The following is a 23,108-nucleotide window of genomic DNA, read 5'->3' as shown; positions in this document are numbered from 1 at the left end:
GTATGAGGTTTGGTGACCCTCTCAAACTATACTTTGTTTCCTGTAATTAGTTGAAAATAAAACTTTTTTTCCAGTAAGTTTAAAACCACATTTTATCCCCAGAGATGATTCAATTTGAAACAAAATACATATTGCTTTTAGCTAAAGAAAACATGCTATACATGGAAAAAAATTTACTACGTATTATAGCTTGGTTCCTAGAAGTCGCAACTCTAAACGAATACATTTTAGTCTTTGTATCTTCAAATGCTATATGCTTTGTAACTCCTTGTTTTCTCCCAACAGAGAAGATGGATGTGCTACCCCAGGTTTTCAGATAATGGAAGTGAACTTTAAGTAAAACGGACAAGCACAGCGAGTTGTCCACTGCCACGCAGAAGCATCAGGACAACCGGGAGACGGTGCTTTTGTACAGCAGGCTGCCCCAACGCGGACATATCTGCCCTCCCAAAACAAAGGATCCCCAGTAAGTCGCCCCGTTTCTTCCCTTCTTTCCTCCAAGCGGCTGCATCCGCAAAGCCGCTGATGTTGTCGCACGTGAGGCAGAGGTGGCCGGTGGGGACACGCGGCACCTCCAAGCTGCCCGACAGAGGTGGAAGAGCACCGGGCTTCCAGCCGCAGAAGCCCCTGCGAACCGCACGCCCCAAGCCTGGCTTAGGTTTTTGGGTTTAAGCCCTACAGCAGAGGCCCCAGTAAACCACACCGGTCCCTCTCCCCCCACGCGTCGTTTCGGAGAAGTATGTCCCCGGCCACCCTTCGGCGTCGGCCGTTTTATTGGCAAGGCCCTCATCGCTTTTTGAGCCTATTTTTTCAGCCTTGAGGGCAGGCCCAGGCCGCGGCGGGAGCAGCCCGGTGCCCCTGCCGCCCCCGAGGCGAGGCCCGGGCAGGCAGCGGGCGCCGCGCCGCCGGACGCCTCTCGACCCGGTTCTTCCCCTGCGGTCGCGGGGATCTTCCGCCCCGGCGGGGCAAGGGAAGCCGGTGACCCCTCCGGCTGAACTCCTGAACTCACGGGCCCGGGACGAGGCAAACCGAGCCGGCCTCGCCCCACTCGCAACACCGCAACGGCGGCGGCGGCGGCGGCGGCGGCGGAGGCGCTCCCCCGCCCGGCCCCCGCCCGCCAGTGACGCCGCGCGCCCCGCCCCGCCCCGCCCCGCCCCGCCCCGCGCCGCTCGCGCGCCCCTTCCCGCGCTCCCGCATCGCTCGTTCCCTCCGCCCCGCCCTCCCCCGGCTCTTCCCAACCCCGGCGGGAAATCTCGCGGGATTATGCTAACGAGGCCGCCGCCGCCGCCGCCCCGCCCCCCGGTTTCCTCCCGCCCTGCGCCCTCCGCCTGGGTGGGTGCGCGAGCGAGGGCGAGTGTGGGCCGCGGTGCGCTGTGGGATACCGGCGGTATATAGCCTATCCTCGGTGCGGCGTTAGCGAGGGGGGCCAGGCAGGAGCGGGGTATGAAGATGGCGGACGCCAAGCAGAAGCGGAACGAGCAGCTGAAGCGCTGGATCGGCTCCGAGACCGACCTGGAGCCGCCCGTGGTCAAACGCAAAAAGACCAAGGTGAAGTTCGACGACGGCGCCGTCTTCCTGGCCGCCTGCTCCAGCGGGGACACCGAGGAGGTGCTGCGGCTGCTGGAGCGGGGCGCCGACATCAACTACGCCAATGTGGACGGGCTCACCGCGCTCCACCAGGTCGGTGCGGAGCCCTTCCCGCCGCCCCCGGTCGGCGGGGGGGGGCCTGGCCGAGCTCGGCGGCGGGACCGGGTCTGGGGCAGGCGGGGAAGGGGGGGGCGAGGCGAGGCCGGCCGGCGAAGTGCCCCCCCCGGGAGGAGGTGGAGGAGGAAGGGGCCGGAGGCGGCTGCTCTCCCCTCCGCTGGGGGGTGTCGGGGCGGGGAGGGGCCGGCAGCGCGGGGCGGGAGGCGGCGGCGACCGGGGTCAGGCTCGGGGGCGGCCGGCCGGCCGGAGGGGGCGGCGGGGGAGCGGCCGGCGGGGGAGCGGCCGGGGCCGGCTGGGCTGGAGGGGGCGAGAGGCTGCGCCTCCTCCCCGCAGGCCGGGCGTCGGAAGGGGGCGGTTGGGCCTCTCCTTCGGCGGGGAGGAGGTGCCGGTGACCCTCTTTCGCTTTCCCCGCTCGCCTCGCTCCCGCTGTTGGCAGCGCCTCCCTCGGGAGGGACGGGGGGAGCGGGGCCGGCCCCGAGTTGCCCGGGGGGGACGGGCACAGGTGCCCCCCGGCGGAAGGGTGGTGGCCGGCAGGTGAGGGGGCGGGCTGGCCCCGGGGGCGCTTCCCCGGCTGCCCCTGCCCTCCATCCCGGTGGCAGTTTCCTGCTTCCCCCGGTTTGGCAGCAGCTGAGCCGATGAAACCCCGCTCCTGTCTGCCCGCGGAGGGACGGATCATCTATTTCTCTCCGGTTTCTACGGGGAACCAGTGTTTTGTTCCTAATATAGAAACGTATATCAATAGCAGGCTGCTGGCTTTCTTTAGCGATGGCTTCTGCCGCAGTGTGAAAGCTGAACTTTAAGGGGAGCAGGGCCCTTACAGTTTCCTTTCGTGCGTTGGAGAGCCGGGGAAAACCGAGTCCATATTGCTTTGTTCTGGTGCGGGTATGTGGGAGGGGGGTTGGTGCTGAGGGAGATAACTTTCATTTGGGGCAGGGGGGGAATGGAAGGGAAACTGGCTGTGAAGTTTCCTCAAAATGGATGCTTTGTGCATGTTGAACTTCATAGCAGTCTGATTGGAATCTCAAAACGTTAGCCAAATAAGGAAAGGCTGTGGCAATCCAGAGATAATGCGGGTTTGCCTGAATAGTTTTTGCTTCTCTAGAAGGCCAAAAGCTTCCACACAATATTAAATCTACTGGATATCCAAAAAGCAAAAAATGCTCTTTGACGGGCTACCTTCTAGTTCTTAAGTTTAGAAGTTGTTAAGTAGTTAAAAAAAAAATATCTTAATGATTATGAGATGTAGGTTGACCAAGTAGAAGCCTTCCCAAAATGGTTAGGTGAGGTAATTAGGACTGTTGTTATACAGTGCTTTTCTTAAATCCACCACCTCATTTTTATTTCATGTATTTTATCCATCCCATATTGATTTTTCAAGGATGTGAGGCTCTACAAATACATAAGTTGCCCCATAGTACTGGATAGACTCCCCTCCTGAACATAAGATGTAAAATTGTACTACTCTTTGCTCCGTTTCCTGTGTGTAAGTTGGTGCTTGCTCCCCTGTAAAGGGTAGTGGTTTACTTTCAGTTGTGAACTGAACTGGAAGAATGAATGTGTGTTGTGGTTAAGCCTGTCAGCATGTTACTACAGCACAGTTACCTGACTTCAGGCTAGCCTCTCGCTTCATAGCGAGGTTTTATGTGTTTGTCCTTCTCTAATCAAGATACGATTGCTTCATGCTTCCAGGGAGCTCTGTATTAGAAGTCATACCTTAACTGGTTAGATTGTTCGGTCTACAAGTTACTGTACTCCAGTGATTGGTAGGAAAGGATGATGTTTGGTTTAACTATTGTTAGAATAAGAGATGAATGGCGTTGTCTCTCTTCATGAAATCCAGATGGCATTTTCAAAATGTCTTTGATACTATATACAACAAAGCTTTCATCAAGATCATTCTGAGCTTATTCTCCCCTTCTTTTTACCTGTAGTCAGCTTGCAGTTTGGAAGGGCAAAGTCTAAGGGAACAGAGGTGAAGATTTACATCACTGTTAAAACTCTTGCTCACTCTCCTCCTCCTCTTCTAGTGATACTGAAGAGCACTGTTCTGTTTTTATGATGGTAAAAACAAATAAGAAGATCAATTGTGAAGTTACAATCCTCTTGAGGCAGTCCTGTAAATTAATGTTGCCTGTTGATATTAAAAAAAAAAAGGGCATATAACAAATGCCTGTGCATGACCAACTCTGTATGGTTTCACTTCATTATTATCAATAAAACTTTTTCTCCTCTAATATGCCATATGAAAGGTGCAAATCATACATGATGCAGTCTGTATCATGAATTCATTTAATCAGGTTTGGCTGTGGCATGGAACAAAGCTGTATCTGTTCCTGACGGAAACTCTGCAAAAACTTGTCATTCTTCCTGACAGAGTTTTGTCTGACTGATTTCAATTGTGTCAAAGTCCAGGTTGTTGTGTTTAAGACTCCCATGGTTTGCTGTTGCTTTGTTTTTTCTTTGTGGTTTGTTTTTTTTTTTGTGTGTGTGTTGTCTGTCAAATCCCGTGTAGGTTTTACTGCTTCACAGGAATAAATTTATCTCAGTGAAGATAAAGTAACTCTACCTTTTTTGGGTTGTGTCCTTTTTGTCTTGCATCTAACTTTTTTTGCAGTTATTGAGAACAAATGCATGTGTCTGAAATGGCAGTAGAATGAAATATTTAATATACTATTCAGCCTTTGTTTTTCCAGCTAGCTATGACAGTTATAGGAAGAGACTCAAGCTGTGTTTTCTTTTCCACAGCCCAGGTGGTTGGAAGTGCTGAGGGGAAAGTACCATTAATCCTGAAATTCTGGTGAACTTCAGATCTGGTCTTTTAATGGAGCATCAAGCTTTGTTACTAAAGCCATTAGCCAAGCTTTTCCTACAGGCTAGAATGTCATCACCATCAGAAAGCTTTATGTAGAATTGTTTCTCTTAATGCATAGGGGGAAAAAAAATAACAATCGGCTTGGTAGCTTAGAGGAGGGAGGAGGAGAGCATATGTGGGTACTTTCTTCATCTCTTGACAGTGAGGTGATTTTGTTTTATATTTGCATGCACATAAATGAGTGGACTTGAGTGCATCATATCTGAGGACATGTCAATTAAATTTCTTTGAGTTAAAAATCTTGCAGAAGGGGAAACAATTGTCATTAGATTATGATTATTATTCCTGTATGTAGTATTGGGTTCAAATGTCATTCTCTTTAAGAACTTGTTTTAGCATACATTCAGGTTAGCCCTTCAGCACAAAGGACAAAACTGGGTATGCCATTCTTCTATCGATGGCAGATACATGCAGTCTAGGATATTGCAGCAGGGTAGTATGTATTCTGCTGGAATAGCCTACATCATATACGTGTTGTGTGTATAGGTCTGTAAAACCAGAAAACTTATTTTTAAATTAGACCCTAAATTTACAATCAGATGTCTGTTCCATTAATTCAGTGGAGGTTGAAGTTGATTGTTTTTAAATATTGCATTCATGGACAATTGTCATGCAGGATGAGATCTAACTTAGCGCAGCTTTTCTCGTCTGCCTTAACAATTGAACGTAAGGAGAAATTGGGAGAAAAATGGAGCCCAGAGGTGAGCTGTGACCTCACAGATTAATGTTTTCCGCAGAGTGTGTGTGTGGGGGGGGAATTGGCATATTCTGCAATAATGTAAAGAAGAGGTGATACACTGTTTTCCATAAAACGTGGTCCCTTCTAGGGCAGTCATATTTATTCGGAATGGGATTCAGTTCTGTCATCCTGAAAGCTTAGCACCTATCCTTCCTCAGAGTTTGGACTCTCTCTTCCTCTCTTTCCTTGCCTTCCATGAAAGAGGACTTGGTTCACTAGCTCTGGTTAGTTTATTGCTTAAGTGACTGAAAGTAGTTTGTCTAAAAGTTCCGCAGAGCTTTGTACAGCAAAGAGGAGCCCACCCTTTCTGGGCAGCACCATGGGAAGGCTGCATGTGGCGGGGAGGGACCACGATGCGACCAGTTTCCTGGAAGGCTGGATTTCCTATGCACGCTGCTCCCCTGGGAGCACAGAGTGTGCACTGTGGAGTACCTGCACGCTCCTGATAAAGAAGGTGGCTGAGATTAGGCTGTGGTTAGGTATGACAATGTATGCAGCCTGCTTTTTGGCTGCCCTTTTTCTTTGAGTCTGCTCAGACTTAGGAGGTGGTAACCTGGTTTTTGGCCTCATTCTCTCTGGTTGAGGAAGGTGGGTGCTGCGGCCTAATTCCACAACATAGTGTGAAAGGAGCATGTCCTGCTGTCTTGATCTTGCTGCTTTCTGGGGATGGTACTGCTTTGGAGGTAAGATAAGGGAAACTGTCTTGGCTGTTTGTGCGTGGGGATCATTGAGTACTGTAGGTGTTGTCACTGGTGAAGACTGAACAGCAAGAGAGGCTCTTTGTGCTTAATGAAGGATTCATGTGCTCTCTTTTGCCTAGGACAATACAGTTTAATTAAGCAAAGTTCCCCAAAGGCTATCTCTCTGCAAATATCTATATTTTTCTGCAAATCTTCGAGTACTAAATTGAATATGAAGGTGAGACTGTTTTACCACATCATAGTTATGTATTAGTTTGCAGGCATAGCAGCATGCAGTGTTAACCAGAAATTTTGATTTGATGCCGCTGCTGTAGGACTCTGCTGTGTTGATCTCTCAGTAGTAATTAAGATGCTGAGAAACTCTTCACGAGTGTGTTTCACTGAACACTGATTCTTTCTAACTGATTAAGGACAGTTATTGCTGTCTTAATATTTCCTGCGGGTTCTGTGGGATTTATTTCTTGGATAAGAAGTACCTTCCTTTACAGGACTTTCAGCAATAGTTTATGTGAAAAATTCTGTCAGGACTCCTGGTGACACACTCATCGTACCTGATACAGTAAAGGGTATCGTTGCAGTAGGCATCAACTGTTGTCCTTGTTACAACATCCTTTCAAACAGCAGGGAGTGATGAAAAAAAGACGTAAAATCTACCAGCACTGGATCCCTTTGGCTTAGAACTTGATAGAGGGCATTAAGACTGCACTGTCGGGATCCTTTTTGATGAATGATAACACAGCTCATGTATTTGAGCTGGGGCCACAGCATGTGGAGCATGTCAAGTCATAAGAGCAAAGAACAGGTTGCTACAGTCTTAAATCTCTAGGGTGTTTGCATCATAGCAGCAGCACCCAACAACCAAGGGTAAGGAAGGTATGGAAACATCTCAAAGCTGCCGTAGTAACCTCCTAGCTATGACTTCTGCACTGCCTCTTTTGGAGAGTGAAAATACTGCTGTGTATGGTAAACCTGTTAATTTTTCAAGACTGTCAAGTAAGAGAACTTCCTTTTGTGGAGAAAGGTTTGTACTCCGTTATGAACCTGATGCCTGAATCTCACTGTTTGGAGGGGAGAAAACCTCCTACCCACCAAACCGTCTAACGCTCTCCTTGTAAATGATGTACAACTGAGAATTTTGGAGTCATTTGCTCAGCCTGTGTTACATTATCCTGATTTATTTTCTTTAATTCTCTATCTGTACAATGAAGCACAGAGAAAATGAGTCCCAAAATAAATGTAATGTTGACTTCGCTCAGTGATTAGACTACAGAGACATATTTGTTTAAAATCCCCTTTGTAATAGGAGTTGGTTCTTGTGTGGGCTATAGATCTTTTTCTCCGTAGTTACAGTAGCTAGGTTCAGATTCTACAATAAGTACTTGTTAACTTCCTACTGATCTTGTCATCTAAGTTGTTTTTTTTTTTAACTCTTTGAAATGGAGGGAAGAAGAGGAAAGAGATATGTGATTCTTCATAATATACTTTAAGTATAATAGTGAAAACTTAAACGCTGCATTCAAAAGAATTGTGTTTTGCTTGGTGTTTTATGAAAGAAACAAGTAACAATCTTTTCACCTTTTTAGGTTTATTATCTCCAAGTGTCTCTTGGCCTCCTCATGGTCTGTCAGGTTTGAACCTGGAATTTCTATGTCTGGTTACATAGCAGTTTTCATTGCTACGGATATTTCTTATGCACAAATAGAACAACCCAAGTGAATTCTAGCACATAGTAATTATTTAAAGGAAGTTTCCATGTTAGTGTAACTGACAGATTTCTTAAACTTACCTAGTCATGGAGGAAGAGTTCTATGTTCAGTGTAAGGATGTATTCAGCTGGTAGAGCTTTAGTATTTACTGAAGCTAATATTCAGGGTGATTTCTGCTGGTCTGTAGCTATGAATTTCACTGTAGCATTAATACTGCTTTTACAGTAAAGCTTTATGCATGGTATTCTGGCATATTCTTGGTATTGTTAGAGCATCTTTTTTCACGATAAATTATCGAAAGCACCTTGTAAGAGTAGGTGATATGTGCTCTTGCATGTATGAATAAAGCTGATGTGAACACACTTGATTTGAGGCCTTTTTGATCTTGGCATTGTAGTAGCAAGCGTGTTATTTTTTACCAAATTACTAAATTTCAGTTTGTTAGCTAAGCCTTGAGGGTAGGAGACAGAAGCAGTCAATATAAATCATTAGTAGGGATACAACTTAAGTCTTCTAACTGAGGATCTGTATTCCAGGCTTAAGGGTATATGCTAAATTTTAGTTGGAACAGATGGCTTGACAGACTCTTGGCCAGTTCTTTACTTGTTTATCCCTTTGCTCGTACTCTCACTTGCTGTCTTTCTCTCAGAGTTGTTACTTGGGCTAGTAAGACACTTACTGCAATCTTCTCAAAAAATGAGAGCCCAGCAAATTGCTTGCTGCTTTCTGTGTAACTGTGACTTTTTTGAGGCTGGGCTGGCAGGACGTGGAGTTGAGGAACATGCACGTGTTCTTGCAAATACTTAAATTTTATCCAAGAATATATTCAGATGGGTTGGACTTAAGCAAACTAATACACTCTGAAAGGAATGTGGTGGTAGTTTTGGACAACTATAGCATGAGTACATCCTTCTGGGACTCTTGCAATGAAGAAATTGTAAATTATGTCTTGTTGCTTGCCATACTGTAGTATCAGTATAGAGTATGTGCATATAGAACGTGCAATGCATGAGGACATTTACCTAACAAATGTTGTATCAGTGCTTAACAATATCTTTCTTCATTGATCTGGGCAACTGTAAAAATGCAAACTGGAATGCAGCTGCAAGACAGTGGAGCTGTCGGTAAGCTGGGCAGCTTCTGATGCTTCTGGATGGGTGGAGACATTCCAAGCTGCTTTACTTTCCTATATGCATTCCTGAAATGACAGTCAATGGAAAGCATGGCATAAGAGTGGCAGCATTCCTCAGCTGTTTTCTTTCTAGTAATTTCAAGACTGTAAGGATAGAACAAGAAGGCAAAAGATGATCAGGGTACTTGGGGGTAGGGGGGGAAGCATTTCTGGATTTATTTTTTTTAAAAGCTTTGTTTTGACAAAACCTGGTACCCAGCTTTTCTGTCTGTTGTTTTTTGAGAACACTGAATCAGCCACTGTGCTTATCCTGGAAACACTGAATCTTTGATGACTCATTCACAAAACCAAAATTAGAGCAATATGATGAAGTCTTTGAACAAGACTGTTTCCCATTTATGCCTGAGTGGTGTTAGCACTTACCCCATTAACAATGTATTTCTTAGACTAATGGCTCCTAAAGGTCTGTTAAACAGAGTGAAGAGTGGAGTTGGCTTTAAGAAGAGGGCGAAACCTCTGAAAAAAACCATGACCAGCAAATGCAGCCTTCTTTTGGGCCTACACACAGAAGCAGGTTTGTCTTTGAGGCTGCAAGTAAATAGTTCCTGTAGTACTGTAACTTCTGAATACTTTCATTTTACATTTGGTCTATAACTGGCACATAACCATCTATTTTGATACTAAAATATCTGTAAGCTGTAGTTGTTAGAAATTGTTCCAGCTCTAAAACATTCTGTCAGGGGCCAAGTCTCATGGATTTTTTTTTTTTTTAAAAAAATCAGTCCGAAATATTCTTTGATTTATTTTCCCATGTTATGATTGTAATTAGTGGTCTTGAGTTCAAACTATGACAGCTTGCTTTGACAGGATCAGTTAGCCAGCCAGTGGTGATTACTATGCAAGTTTTAATTCTGCGGTGATTATTTATTTAGTTTTGCTGTTGCTGTTTTACCATTGTGGTAGTGAAGCTAGAAGAGTAACCAGAGTATCTTCTATACATATACTTGAGTATTTGAAGTTTCTTGTACATCAGGGGATTACATGCAAGTCTTGGCCTGCATTGTGGATCTGAAATACATATATATATATATATGCCACTTTTCATGTGAATTAATTTTCCTGTTATTTTTTTGGTTCTTTCACAGAATGACTAAGATGAATGTTAGCAACATGAAAGCTGTGTGTTAATAGTTCTGTTTCAAACTTATAGTATGAACTTACCTACCAGTATTTTTCTTAAAATTTCACACTTGAATTGAGTATTTGTCTAAGGCGAAATAACAATATCTTCATCTGGTAACAAAGGTGAACACAGCTGACGAGCGTATACACGGAGGTATATGTGTGGTCAGTGCTACCTTCTGAAACACTTAACTTGGATGAAGCTTTCACTGAGAAGCTGCATTCTTCTGTCAAATCCAGGATCCTTGTGGGCCCCTTTTGAAACCAAAATACTGGCTTGGACTTCTGGCTTTGAAACTTCAGGCTTACTAATGTCCTGAAATTTGCTATAGCATTCTTGATTGAAAACCTATGCTTCCATTACTGAAGTGGAAAATTTGGTATTTTAAAGCTGCAAAGCATGTCATCCCAAGTTTAACAAAAGCATTGTTGCTTGCAGTATGTTCACAAATGTATGCAATGATACTTGAATGAGTAGGCTTAATTAAGTGAATAATCTTAATGAAGAGTGTTTTCCAAAAGTGTGCCCTCCATCCCAGATCTGAAACAATCCAAAGCTATTGGTACTATCTCCTTGATCAGTCTTAAATTTGACTACCTACCCTGTATTCTGTAAAATACAAGTAACCCTGCTTATTGTTGTTGCAGCATTAAGGTTTTTTTTATCTAGTTACAGAAAGTCAACAACTCCTAAACTTGTTTTACTAACCTGTAAGTTAGTAAACACCTGGAAGTGTTTTCAAATCAGTCCAGCCTGGTGCTTTAGGTGCTGAACTTGCTGCAAACTTCGGCAAAAATGAATTGCCTTAGGTTTTAATCAAAGTGAAAAGTGAAGATTAGGGTGACAGCATTGTGCCTGTGGGCCAAATTGGGACTCCTACTGTTAAGTAATAATCTCATTTCTATCAAAACATATAAAACAATCTTTTTAGAAAGCTTGCCAAAGTTCACAATTTGCTATCACTTTTATTTTGTTCAACTACTGCAACTTGAATTATTTTAGGTCCTAATTACAAAGAATTTTTTTCATGAGGAGTATGTGCTTTGTCTCCTACTCAATGGGAAATGAAAGTTTAACACTTGATCTCTTTAAGAAGATTTTTTTGTGTGACATCAGCTTCTTGGCTTCTGAGAATAGCAGAGGATGGGTTGCACTAATGCTGCGGCTGTCACTGGGTTTTTGTTTGTGAATCTCTCTGGATGTGGCTTTCTGGTCACTCATTTCTTCCTTGCTTGCAGACAACCTAGCCAAATGCTTGGCATTTGTATCTGTGTAGCTGTGCTTGTATGTGTGTAATAGTGGTATTGAATGCTAATACTTGTATGTCACAGTGCTTATCGGGTATTGGTGTGGTTAGTAAGAGAAACAACTTTCCCCCATCTTTGTAAAGGAGTAACTTAGATCTAGTGGCTCTTGTGCTTAACACTTGTAATATACTTGTAAAATACTGAAGGTGGCCACTGAGAAGTGTATGATTGCCCTCTGTTCCAGCTGAGCTGGGTTTATGGAAAATAATTTCTTCATAGTTTCACCTGCAATTTGCAATGTCATTCCTTATCCACAGTCTTCCTGGCTTTGGCCTGATCTGTCAAATATGACTTGAAAGAAAGCTTGTGAAGTTACTATATAAACAAGTTTTACCTATAGCTGTAGGTAGATATAGCAGTGGTGATTTAAAAACTACCATTTCAAAGGAAAAAACAAGACAAGTTAGTGTGAATGCCAGAAGAGGTATTGCATATTTTGTGGAAGTGTTTTATCGGTTACTGACCTGTGTAAGAAGATGTGGTGGTGGGGAAGATCTTTTCCGATTGTTTTCTCAGCAACTGAAGAGGATGCTGTACTCCATAACACAGTAAAAAAACTATCAATTGTAATTATAGGTCTGCGTTTGCAAGCTCAAGTGGTGTTTGGATTTTTAGAATATGTTCTCTAATCTTTTAACAAAAGATTTGACTGCTGCAAATAAATACTGCTGGAAATGTTGCACTTGCTGCTTCTAGAATAAGAAGCAGAATTTTCATTTTGGTACACAAATACCTCCAGGTATAAACATAATGAACGTGAAGCTGGGGGGGGGGGATCTAAATTAATTTATAGATTGTAATAGCTTGTGAAAGGAAAGACTTAAGTTAGAGGAGCTGCAGTTGGGATCCAGGAAGAGGCTGTCTTGAGAAACATATGCTTTGGCAATGTATACTGCTGGATGTAGCTGTAGATACTGATGTGAAGTGTGGAAACACAGGCAACCTACGGCTGCTTGTATATAGGAATTCTTGTTTAAAAGAGGTATTACTTGTTTTTCTCAAAGTAGGATGAGAGGTGTGGGGGGATTTTATCCCTTCCCTGATTTCCTCTAGAGAGTTGTTCTTGAATTAGATTATCCTAGTGCTAACCTCTGTATGTAGTTATCCTTCACTTAAAACTAGTAATTCCTGACTAATGCCTTGCTAATGGGCTAGCTTTGCAGTAATGAATAGCAATGATAATCTAATTTCATAAGGCTGTTGAGTTTGGAATCCATGTGCTATTCTAGTGTCTAAGCAATGTTAAAGATAATGCTGTCTTATGATGAGGTTACTTTAAAAAAGGTAAATGCAGCCTAGGCATTTTTTTCTCTCCATAGAGGAGAGTAAGCTTCATATACTGATGACTGTAGCTAGTTGACTACCATTAATTGGGAAAAATATTTAGTGTGAGATACTCAGTTTACGTAATGCTGTGGTAGATTACTTCTGCCTCGTTGGTAGTACCAGCATGCCAAATGTAACCATTCCCTTTTCACAAAGGGGAATGTGCAAGAGAAGGTATTTATTTATGTTACTGGCAGGAAGAGCGCATTTCCATTTAGATGTCCCTTTGCCTTTTTTATCATATAATTCTTTTGTGGCAGCTTAAGATAATTGCTAGAGTCCATTCAGTGTATCTAAATTCTTAAACAATACTTTTGCCCACAGTTCTGAGAAAAGCAAAAATATGCTATATCGATAGGTGTGAGTATATCACAGACCATGGAAGTTTTGTTTGGAGAAACGTGCATCGTAGGCTTGAAGTGCCAGGTGATTCTGTGGTACTGTTTTAGCGGGCCTGAGAAGGACTGTTGATGTATCTTCTTGCTGGTTACAGATTAGCTAGTATTCAGGTTTAGTTTGTTGGTTTTGGTCTTGTTTAAGGCTGGAGGCTTCCCCATAGTGTTTGGATGTCACGTTGTCTTCAGTAAGAACTTCATGCTCAAACATGTCATTTCCCTTCTCCCTTCAAGAAAAACTAGTAACTTCAGTAAAATAACTACTGACTTCTGAATTTTTTTCTTAATCGGCATTTTCAGGTCACAATTCATAAAGATTGTGTAAAGTAAACATGAAACCTAAGTAGCAGGTACAACATTCAATACCTGGTTATATTTGGTGGGATGACTGGAGTCCTATAACTGATTAGTCAGTCACTTTAGTTGCCTTGTTTTGTGTCTAGCAATTGAGATGTATACATATGAACTCAGTCTGTCTAGTTTGAGAAGTGTGCTGTGTCCAGAATGCTATAGTAATTGCCAGTTCCTGATGCAAAGTGCCATCAACTAGACTTCTTTTCAGAACCTCCCAATTTCTGCCTAGGATTACAGATTTCCTATTGAAATTCAAATAAGCCTACTGTAACTATTTGGTGACTTGAATTTTTTCTTGGTTCTAGCATAATGCAACACTACAGGCTTGGGGAAGAGTGGCTGGAGAGCTGCCCGGTGGAAAAGAACCTGGGGGTGCTGGTTGACAGCCGGCTGAATGTGACCCAGCAGTGTGCCCAGGTGGCCAAGAAGGCCAATAGCATCCTGGCTTGCATCAGGAATAGTGTGGCCAGCAGGACTAGGGAGGTGATTATCCCCTTGTACTCGGCACTGGTGAGGCTGCACCTTCAATACTGTGTTTGGTTTTGGGCCCCTCACTACAAGAAGGACGCTGAGGTGCTAGAGTGTGTCCAAAGAAGGGCAACGAAGCTGGTGAAGGGTCTGGAGAACAGGTCTTATGAGGAGAGGCTGAAGGAACTGGGGTTGTTTAGTCTGGAGAAGAGGAGGCTGAGGGGAGACCTTCTTGCTCTCTACAACTACCTGAAGGGAGGTTGTAGCGAGGTGGGGGTTGGTCTCTTCTCCCAAGTAACACGTGATAGGATGAGAGGAAATGGCCTCAAGTTGTGCCAGGGCAGGTTTGAGTTGGATATTAGGAAAAACTTCTTCACCGAAAGGGTAGTCAGGCACTGGAACAGGCTGCCCAGGCAATTGGTTGAGTCTCCATCCCTGGAGGTATTTAAAAGAGGGGTAGATGTGGTGCTTGAAGACGTGGTTTAGTGGTGGACTTGGCAGTGCTAGGTTAATGGTTGGACTTGATGATCTTAAGGGTCTCTTCCAACCTAAACGGTTCTATGATTCTATAATTGTCCATCCTGTCACCAAGGCAGGCATGGTACAGTAACCCGAGAAGATGCCCATCTTCGTGTTCAGTGCAACAGAGAAGAAAAAATGTATGCACAACTCAAAATGAGGAGGGCACACTGCATTGGGTGAAGTTTTGTATTTTGATGTAGCAGATGGATTGACTGGATGACATGTTTGTGAGGGATTAAAATCAACTTAAATGTGTCTGGAGCTGTCATCTGGTTTTGCTGCAAGAAGCCTACCCATGTGAGAATTGCTGTACCTGTGAACAAGTTACCATAGCTTTCTGGAACCTAATCATTAGCAGATTCTCTGGCACAAGGAACATGGAAATACGGGAGTTTTTCTGGATGTATATGGAGCAGTTCCTGAGGGAAGGTCAGCTATTGGGTGTGAACTTCAGTTTGACTTATAAAAACAGATAAGCCTGCTAAAACAAAATACTTGATTCATGAGACTGGATTTTAGAAGCTGTTGATGCTATATGAGTTGTTTGGCATTCTTTTTTAGAGTAAGTGACCTGTCATGTCAGGTGTATGTGCTGGATTAAAACACGACAACAAGAAAATTCTGGTATGGAAAAACTTACATGACAGTAGTCTTATTAAAGATGTTTTTTAAGTTTTTACAAAATATGGTGTATAAATAAAAAGCATCAGTAAAAGTTCAAGGTATGCAAACTGTGGGGATTCCAATAAAAGACCAAATAGCACTTAAAAGTAACTTTCTGTTATGAAGCCTTGTTGACATCAGAGCCATAGATTCTTCAGTGACATAGTTTATCATCAACTATAGAGAGATATGACTCAAGTGTTTACTTGAAGAGCTGATGTGTAATTTCCCCCTTTTCGGAGGGCCTCCAGGGACTTTGTATCTCATCAGCTGTTTGCTTACCTGCACATATAGTAACAAGTTCTTAGTCCTTTCAAGACACTCTTGTGACTGTGTTTGTAAGGCTTTGCTGTCTTAATTTTCTTTCTTCTAGGATTTCGAGCACTTTTCAATTCTTCTCTATAATTATATCTATTTGCTATAGCTAAGTTAAATGACTTAAATGTGGGAAAATTTTCTTGGTGTTTTTCCCCGTTTGTTTTGCTTTGTCCTCTTTCACTGTTGATAATGTATTGGATAACATGCTTTGCATTCTATTAATACTTGGAAGGTAAGCAAATAACAGACTAAGTCAACTGATTTGGACTGCTCTATTGCAGCTTCAACTGTAAATATTGGGTATTAAAACCATTTAACCCTTAAGCCAGAACCTTCAGTTTTTAAAATGAAGATGGTTTAAAATCTGGCTTCAGATGTTTGGCAGTTGAGCTCATGTGATAGGCTGTAAACCTAGGAGTGTCACTTAACTAGGAATGACATCACTAATTTTTATCAATACACTTCTGTACTTACCTTTGATAGCTGTCTGATTCATGAGACCCACATTATGTCGTACAGTTGCATAAGCTGCTGTTTGAAGAAGTTCTTCAACCTGGACAAAGGTGGGCACAGGGAAAGACAAAGTAGAAAATATTCCCCTGATCATAAGATAGAACAGTGACAGAGGTAGGATTTTTTTTTAATCCAGGTAAATTGCCCCTTTTTCTTTTTTTTTTTTTTAATCCTCCTGTCTCTTTGCTCTGCTTGTGTTACAGAAACTGGATCTTGGCAATCAAGTTCTATTGTCTTGTAAGCATCACTGGTTAGTTATTTCTGCTTTTAGAGTTATAAAAGCAGGCTCTGAATTCAAGTCTGCATCTGTAGAGAGTTAAACAAGGTGCTGATGCTTAGGGAAACCCAGCCCTACTTTGACTTCTTCCTCCAAGAAAGGTCTGTTGCAGGTTTGTTTCCTTTCTTCGGTAATATCAGCAACCATTGAGACACAGGATATTTACACCTCTGCTCCTCTGGATTTCATGAGGATACCTAAGATGACACCTCATCCCTCCCAAACCCATGATTGTACTATAAATTTCTCTCTGGAATGTTTTAACTCTGTTTAATGCAAGGGATAGCAGAATATGAGGAGTTGTTCCTGTAAAGCCAATTATGTGAACCAAAGATTTCTGTGAACTCTTGTTTTTGTCAGTCTCAGTGTGCAGATTGTGAAATGCTTCTGGCGCTTCCGGTGAGTGTTGATTCACTGGGAATATGGATGACTCCGTTAGGCTATTTACCTTCTTGATCTCAAATATTTCTCGGTGAAGTCCAATTTTAGTAATGGCTTTAGAAGTTTATATAAAGAATCTTTCTTAAATTCTTATGTTAAGATCCAGATAATTTGCTTCCTTTAGGCACAGTGGATGTAGCATGTGGATTTTCTGCAACTTTCTTGACTTCTGAATATAAGACTTAGTTCCAGATACTTCAGTGACTGAGTTGTATCAGTTGGTGGAACCTGACTCCATGATAACAGAATGTTTGGAAAAAAGTTCTTAACCACTCCAGTGAATGCTGCAAAAAGTTGTCAGTCTCTTGGAGGAAAACGTGATTCCCTCCTTCCCTGAGACACTTTAGTCATACAACAATAATACTGTTGCCAATTTAGAAGAGGATGCTGAATGAAGGGAAGTTGCTGCTTACAAGATTGTGCTGATACGTGAAGGATGAGTAGCAGACTGTTGGTGGCCTGCTGGAATAACCAGGGAAAGGTAATTTGTCTGCCCCATCTGCTTTGTGGGAGTGGAGGGGATGAGAACAGCACTTACTTTGTGAAATTACACCTTCAGGTTGGCACGAAGTCTAAACTGAAAAATACAGTTAGGCGGCAAGTTACTGGCTAAATGGACTGTCTATCATGCCAAGAGAATCCTCTCTTTAGCCAGCAAGGCGTGCGTTTCTGCAGTTGAGCCAGCAGATACTTTGCTATCTTGTATTTGAATGTGTATTCTGAGGCCTGTTTAACCTGAGGCTTTTGACTTGTCATCAGGTTTATCCCGTTGGCTCTGTCTCAGCTAATGTCCACAAAAGCAAGAATCAAAGAGAAGTGCTGCATCTCAATGAATGAGACAGTGCAGACTGGACTGGTTATGGTAAAGGCTGTAGGAGTTTCAATATGAAGTAACGCTCACTGAAAAACTTGTGCAGAAGATGCTGTAGGTATAAGCGACTGAGGAGAAGAAAGGTTATGTTTTTGCAACAGAAATAGATACCCTTTATCAGCACGTATCAAGAGCTTATAGGTAAGCGCAAACTCTTAGTGGTTTTGATTATTTGTTTAGTTTTAAAAGTATTTGGAGGCATCTGACTTCCTGATCTGTCTATTCCACTTCAAGAGCTCTTTAGTTTTTAGCCCAAAGAGTGGTAGTGTATTTTTAAAACAGGCTGTTGTGATTTACAGTGTAAGTGTATATATTTTTCTCCCCTCCCACTTCAAGTGTGAACTACACTTATGGTTAATAATTCTTAACATTCTGAGTGGCTTTTCTTTGCAGCTATTAGGAGGAGATGTTTCCACGCCATATAGCTTATTGACTCTTGTGGCATCCCTTGAGTTCAGGGTTGAACAGGCAGGTGTGCTTTAGAACCTTCAGATGTATAGTAGTGATGTAATTAACCTGTAACACCTCCATGTTATTACTAGGCCTTCATACTGTTTTACTAGAGTTTTGGCAGCCTTGATTAACCAACAGTACAGGTGCTTAGCTGGTTGACAGTACTCTTCGGCCATACAACAAATAGTTAAAATTTTGGCTTTAATTATGTCTCTGAATCTTTGATGCAATAAACTTCTACAGCATTCTTTTTGAGCTTGGGAATTCAAGCAAATATGTCAGCAGTAACTTTTTTTAGAAGAACGTTCACATTGGCAAGCTTTAACTTTGTCCTCTCTAACTTATGTTTGCATTGGGTTTGACCTGTGACTTCAATATACATACCACATAATGACATAATTGTGAATTTTCTGTATTGTCATAATTCCTGCCTATGTTATGCCAGTAGTTATAACACTTTGTACTTCTGCTAAGTGCTGTAAGCCAGTAATCCTTTTTTTCTGAGTTCTTTCGAAGGACTGCAGGGAAGGAGACGCATGGATATTCTGCACTTGCTAATCGGCAAACACATGTTGAGTTGTACATGGCCACTGAATTTGAAGATAGACGAGTCTTTGAATGTGTGAAGCCAAAATGGTTACTCACCATTACTGTGATATGGGACTATTGAATTTGTAATTTCAACCAACACTTGAGCTAAAACTGCTAGAAGCAGGTGTTAAATTCTTCAGTAGTAGCTGAATCTCAGTAGTAAAGTTTAGTGCAACTTCTGCCTTAGCTGATGAAGTTCTAGTACACTTGCTTTGATAAACTTAGATTACGTTTTGTGCATGTACTGGCACAAGCAGATCCTTCAGCTCTTAACAAACCATGATGTGGAATCAAGGATAGCCAGATTGCTCTGACCTCCTGCAAGTTGGTCTCCTAAAATGGAAATTTATTCATTTTGCAGATGAAAATTGGAGACAAGCAGCTGTGAACTCCTGGAGACAAATACTGAGGCAAATTCATAGCTTTGCTCTTCCGTTCAACAAACAAATGATAGTTGATTCCAGTATTTGACATTTGCTTTCAGTCTGTGATTCAAAGATCTTTTCCATGAAGCCAGCAAGTATTTGTATGAGGACACTGCTTAATATCCAAAGTTTGTGTGTTTTTTTAATAAGTCTTTTCATAATCCTTTCCTCCCCTAAAACAACAAGCTTTTACTATTGCCCCAACCTTTACTTGGCTGCTGTTTCAGGGAGTTATTGTTAATTAGTGTTTAATCAGCTCTTACAGACTGAATGGCAGGAAACTAGGATAGTTTGACAACTTTGTGTGTACATTTTCCTATGCGTGCAGCAGAGGCTGATTACCTGCGATCTGAGAGGTCGGTGTGGAACTGCTGAACTAAAATGGCTATTACAAAAATAGAAGTCAGAAACTACATTTTTATAAATGACACTTCTATGAATCTATGCACCGCTGTGGCTCAGTATAAGTGTTCTTGCCTAGATGGAAGGTTTACTGTTCCATCCTTGGGTTAGTTTTGGAAATTAAAGACAAAAACTGGGTGAAATTGTATTACCACTATTGCTAGTGTTCTGTGCTGTTCCCAACGGACTACTTATTTAAACTTACAAAACCATCATCTAACTGATGTAGAAATTTTCAGTCTTGTGGGAAAGCTTTCTGTATGTTTCAGGTTTTGATGGAGGCTTGCAACTACCACAACTTCAGGTTTTGTTTCTGACAAAAATCTGACTTGTAAGCAAAAGCAAAGTTGGGAATATGTGCAGGCAAACTACCAAACACTTCTGTTAACGTGTGTCCAAGGGTCCTACATAAACTGGAAGAAAAGTCATGCAGCCTTCTTAAACTGCAGTCCTGGTAGCCGTATTCAAACCTTGCCTTTAAAGAAAGAAGGCTTTTGTAGTTGTGCCCTAGGGCTGCAAAAAACCTAATACAATGGCATACATATGCAGAATGGTTAGGATCCTTTCCTAATAGCCAGGTCAGACTAGGCATTCTTTTTGGTGGAAAGTGGACCATTAAGAAGGTGAAAGACAAAGCAGAGCTGTGGTTTGCTTAAAATTATTTTTTTTAAAATAGTCTTCTACTGGTCTTTGAAGACAAGAAGGTGCTGTTGTGTGGGTTTCACAACCTTCCTGATTTAGCTGTCACGGAGTAGACACTGTGAACATGGCACTGCTTTCTGTTATGAGGTGGGATGTATTTAAAGTGTATAAAGTACCTTCTAGATGCCAGCTGTTGAGTGCCCAGTGGAAGGCTGTACTACTTCTACCACTGAAGTATCTGGAAGATATTTGCTTAATCTTTGTCCGAGTACTTTTAGGTGAAATAAAAATGGGAGGGCTGTCTTCTGCTTAAAAAAAAAAGTGTTTAATCTGATTTATGTGGCTTTTGATTTATAGGGTCTAAGGAATTCTAACTTCCTCAAGTCCTTGGCCATGGAAGGCAAGTAAATATATGGAGACTGGGTACTTACCGCAGTTGGGGTACCAAACAGTCTTCTGTTTCCTGCTGTATTCTGGTTGGCTGTTATTGTGTTTGTGGCTTTTTTTGTTTGTTGTTTTTTTGTTTTTTGTTTTTTAGAGCCTTCAGAAAGAGCAGGATGATCTTTGCTTTGCTCTTCTTTTAACTATGTACATTTAGCAGACAGACAGTTTTAGAATGCAGTTTGGTTTTACACTGACCTCAATATCTTGTGGTGTGGTCTTTCCTGCTTCAGTCAGACCAAGCAATGAATTTCTCTCCAGTCTTAATGCAAGCTTCAGTCTGTTTCTGAAGTCTAAATGCAAAAATGCAAGCTTCAGTCTATTGAGAAGGGAAGGGATATGTCTCTGCTCAGCCTATTCCCAGACCTAAGAGCTTATTTCTTTGGCAGGTAGGTATGTGTTATTATCTTCCCACCTACTACAAAGTTAATCTGAGCAGAAGTTGTGCTCATCTTAAGTGGTCTTGGTTCCTGAAAAGCATGGTGTAGGAAGCAGAGAAACTAGTAGAGAGGAGGAATGGCAGCAGCATACCAAATAGAAAAGATTTGATGTGAAAAGAGAGTAACAAGTTTTGTTACAGCAAAGTATTCTTTGTTCCACAAAGCAGCGATGAAAAACGCAGTTAACTTTAATGCTGTATGAGTGAGTATTTAATATATGGGGTATCTTTTGCAGTACCTTTCTAGATTTTTGCAGCAATCTATGCCTTAGATTGACATTTTACTTTTTTTAAGATGTGACAAACGTGCAAATAGGTGAGGGGCACTGGGCTGATGAGAAATCAGTTTGAACAAAAGTATTTTTTTAATGAAAGTATGGTTTAGATTGTCATCTTTGAATAATCATTCTTAGAATTGGATGCAGAAATTTAGATACCCAAGGTAGTTTTTTTCAGCATTATTGTTTGAGAAGTTCAGGACTTTTGGTGACGTGCCAACTAATGCTCAGCTATTTATTTTAATTTTTTTTTTTCTTCCTTCCCTTTTCAGAGACTCTCCTGTCTCTGCTACACTCAGGCAGATTTTTTGGCTATCAAAGCAGAAACCTTTTCCAGAAAACCTAAATTGCTCCACAGATGTGGATATAGATGCTTCTGGAGATCCTGGTCTGTGTCTAGAGCTGCTAGGGGTTACAGTAATACAGGGAGTTATGTGGTAACTGCTGTATTCAATAGCTTTTATCCTATAATCTGCCTCACATACAGACCCAGCAGAAGTTTGTAACGAAACAGTGGCTTCACTTCTGCTAGGCTAAGTGCAGACCTCTGAAGACGACGTTCCTGCTCTGCAGTGCATCATAGCGGAAGATGTATCTGAAGTTTGGAGAGGAAGAATACAATCAAACACATAGAATTATGCTAGCTTGCATTTTAATGTCAGTTTTTTTGTTGAAGGAGAATAAATTTTCTGTCACAGGTAGGTTGTACTCCATTTGTATCTGCACCTGCAAATTGAGGGGCGCTATAGTAATACTGGGGGGAAAAAATGTCCACTGTTCCTGTGCTGCTCAGTTTTTGTTTTGTGGGTTTTTTCTTCCTTACCAGATTAATTTAATTTCAGTAGTTGGGTAGGAATAATTATTCAGAACTTCTTTAGCACAATTATACTCCAACTTTTAAATGTTTTTTTTATTCTTTGAAAACTGGAATACTATCAAATATGTCAAATTGTCCAATCCTGTAAACTGTAAGGATTCCTTTTTGTAATAGTGTATGCATGTATTTAGTGCAATAGCTATTAAAGAAACAAATATGCAATCTTGCTGTTCAGAGACTTTATCTGTAATGCAACAAAGCAGAGGATCTTTTAGCAGTCTGTAGTTCCTATTAAGTTTTCATTTATATAAAGCAAAGATCGTAAAGTAAAAAATTAAAGCTGTGGTGTAAGCTAAAATCCCTGGTGATAAATATCTATATGTTGGGCCCCTAACATCCATCCAAAAGGTGATAAAACTGTTGCTATTTGTTATTTGATGACAGAAGGAATGGGTGAAATTTTATATTTTGGTATTTAAGTATTGTACAGGTTTGTTTTTAAAGTAGGTGGGCCATAACTCTTGCTTCAAGCTCATTTTAATTGCTAATTTCAGCAAATTTTATCTTGCTTTAACAATAGTTCTGAAGTTGTGATGTTCTGAACATGCTTAGACTGAAAGCATCCAATAAAAACAAAGTGGCTTGCAGTAATGGAAAAAATGACTCAATACAAGTTGAGAACAGAAATTAGCTAAAAGGCAAACAGTAATCCTTAGAACAGAAGGTAAATTTAAGCAGTTCATAAACTAGGTTGAAGATCAGTCTATTCTGCTCGTTTTCCAGTTCCAGAAGCACTTCAGTCATAGTGTTCATATATAACTTTTACTAACATTTCCCAGTTTTGCCAAACAGATTTCACACTTTAATAATTGACCAACCCTAGAATACCACTTCTTTCAAGAACCATAAGCCAATGCAAGTGCAGTCATCTGAGATTAAGGTACAATTTAACTGAGGAAACTCATAGTGCACAGTTCAGAATGTCACCTGAAGAATAAGGATGGTACCAGTTTGCTTGTCTTCTGCTGGTTGTGCCAATAAGTGCATACTTTGTTGGAGTAATGAGGAGGTTGCTGGTGACTCAAGAGCCATCAACTGTTCAGCTTCTCTGGTTCTGTGTCTACGTAA

The 23,108-nt window shown here is 41.9% G+C and overlaps 1 protein-coding gene across 7 annotated transcripts in view; it reads left to right on the top strand.

Moving 5' to 3' along the window:
* Positions 1-1,286: 1,286 nt before the first annotated feature.
* Positions 1,287-23,108, top strand: part of PPP1R12A (protein phosphatase 1 regulatory subunit 12A) — a 122,202-nt gene continuing 100,380 nt past the window's right edge. For 6 of the 7 annotated variants that reach the window (XM_087767951.1, XM_087767952.1, XM_087767949.1 and 3 more), the window contains exon 1: positions 1,287-1,680. In XM_087767951.1, the coding sequence (XP_087624077.1) occupies positions 1,444-1,680 (237 nt within the window). In that variant the 5' untranslated portion in view covers positions 1,287-1,443. The remainder of the gene's footprint in view (positions 1,681-23,108) is intronic. The other variant, XM_087767954.1, reaches the window with a different exon arrangement.

Source organism: Nipponia nippon, unplaced genomic scaffold, assembly GCF_047370975.1.
Source record: "Nipponia nippon isolate SJK-2023a ecotype South Korea unplaced genomic scaffold, ASM4737097v1 scaffold_3, whole genome shotgun sequence".
NCBI classification, from domain to species: domain Eukaryota; kingdom Metazoa; phylum Chordata; class Aves; order Pelecaniformes; family Threskiornithidae; genus Nipponia; species Nipponia nippon.
The sequence above is the reverse complement of the archived record's forward strand: the minus strand, read 5'-3'. Positions and strand labels throughout refer to the sequence as shown.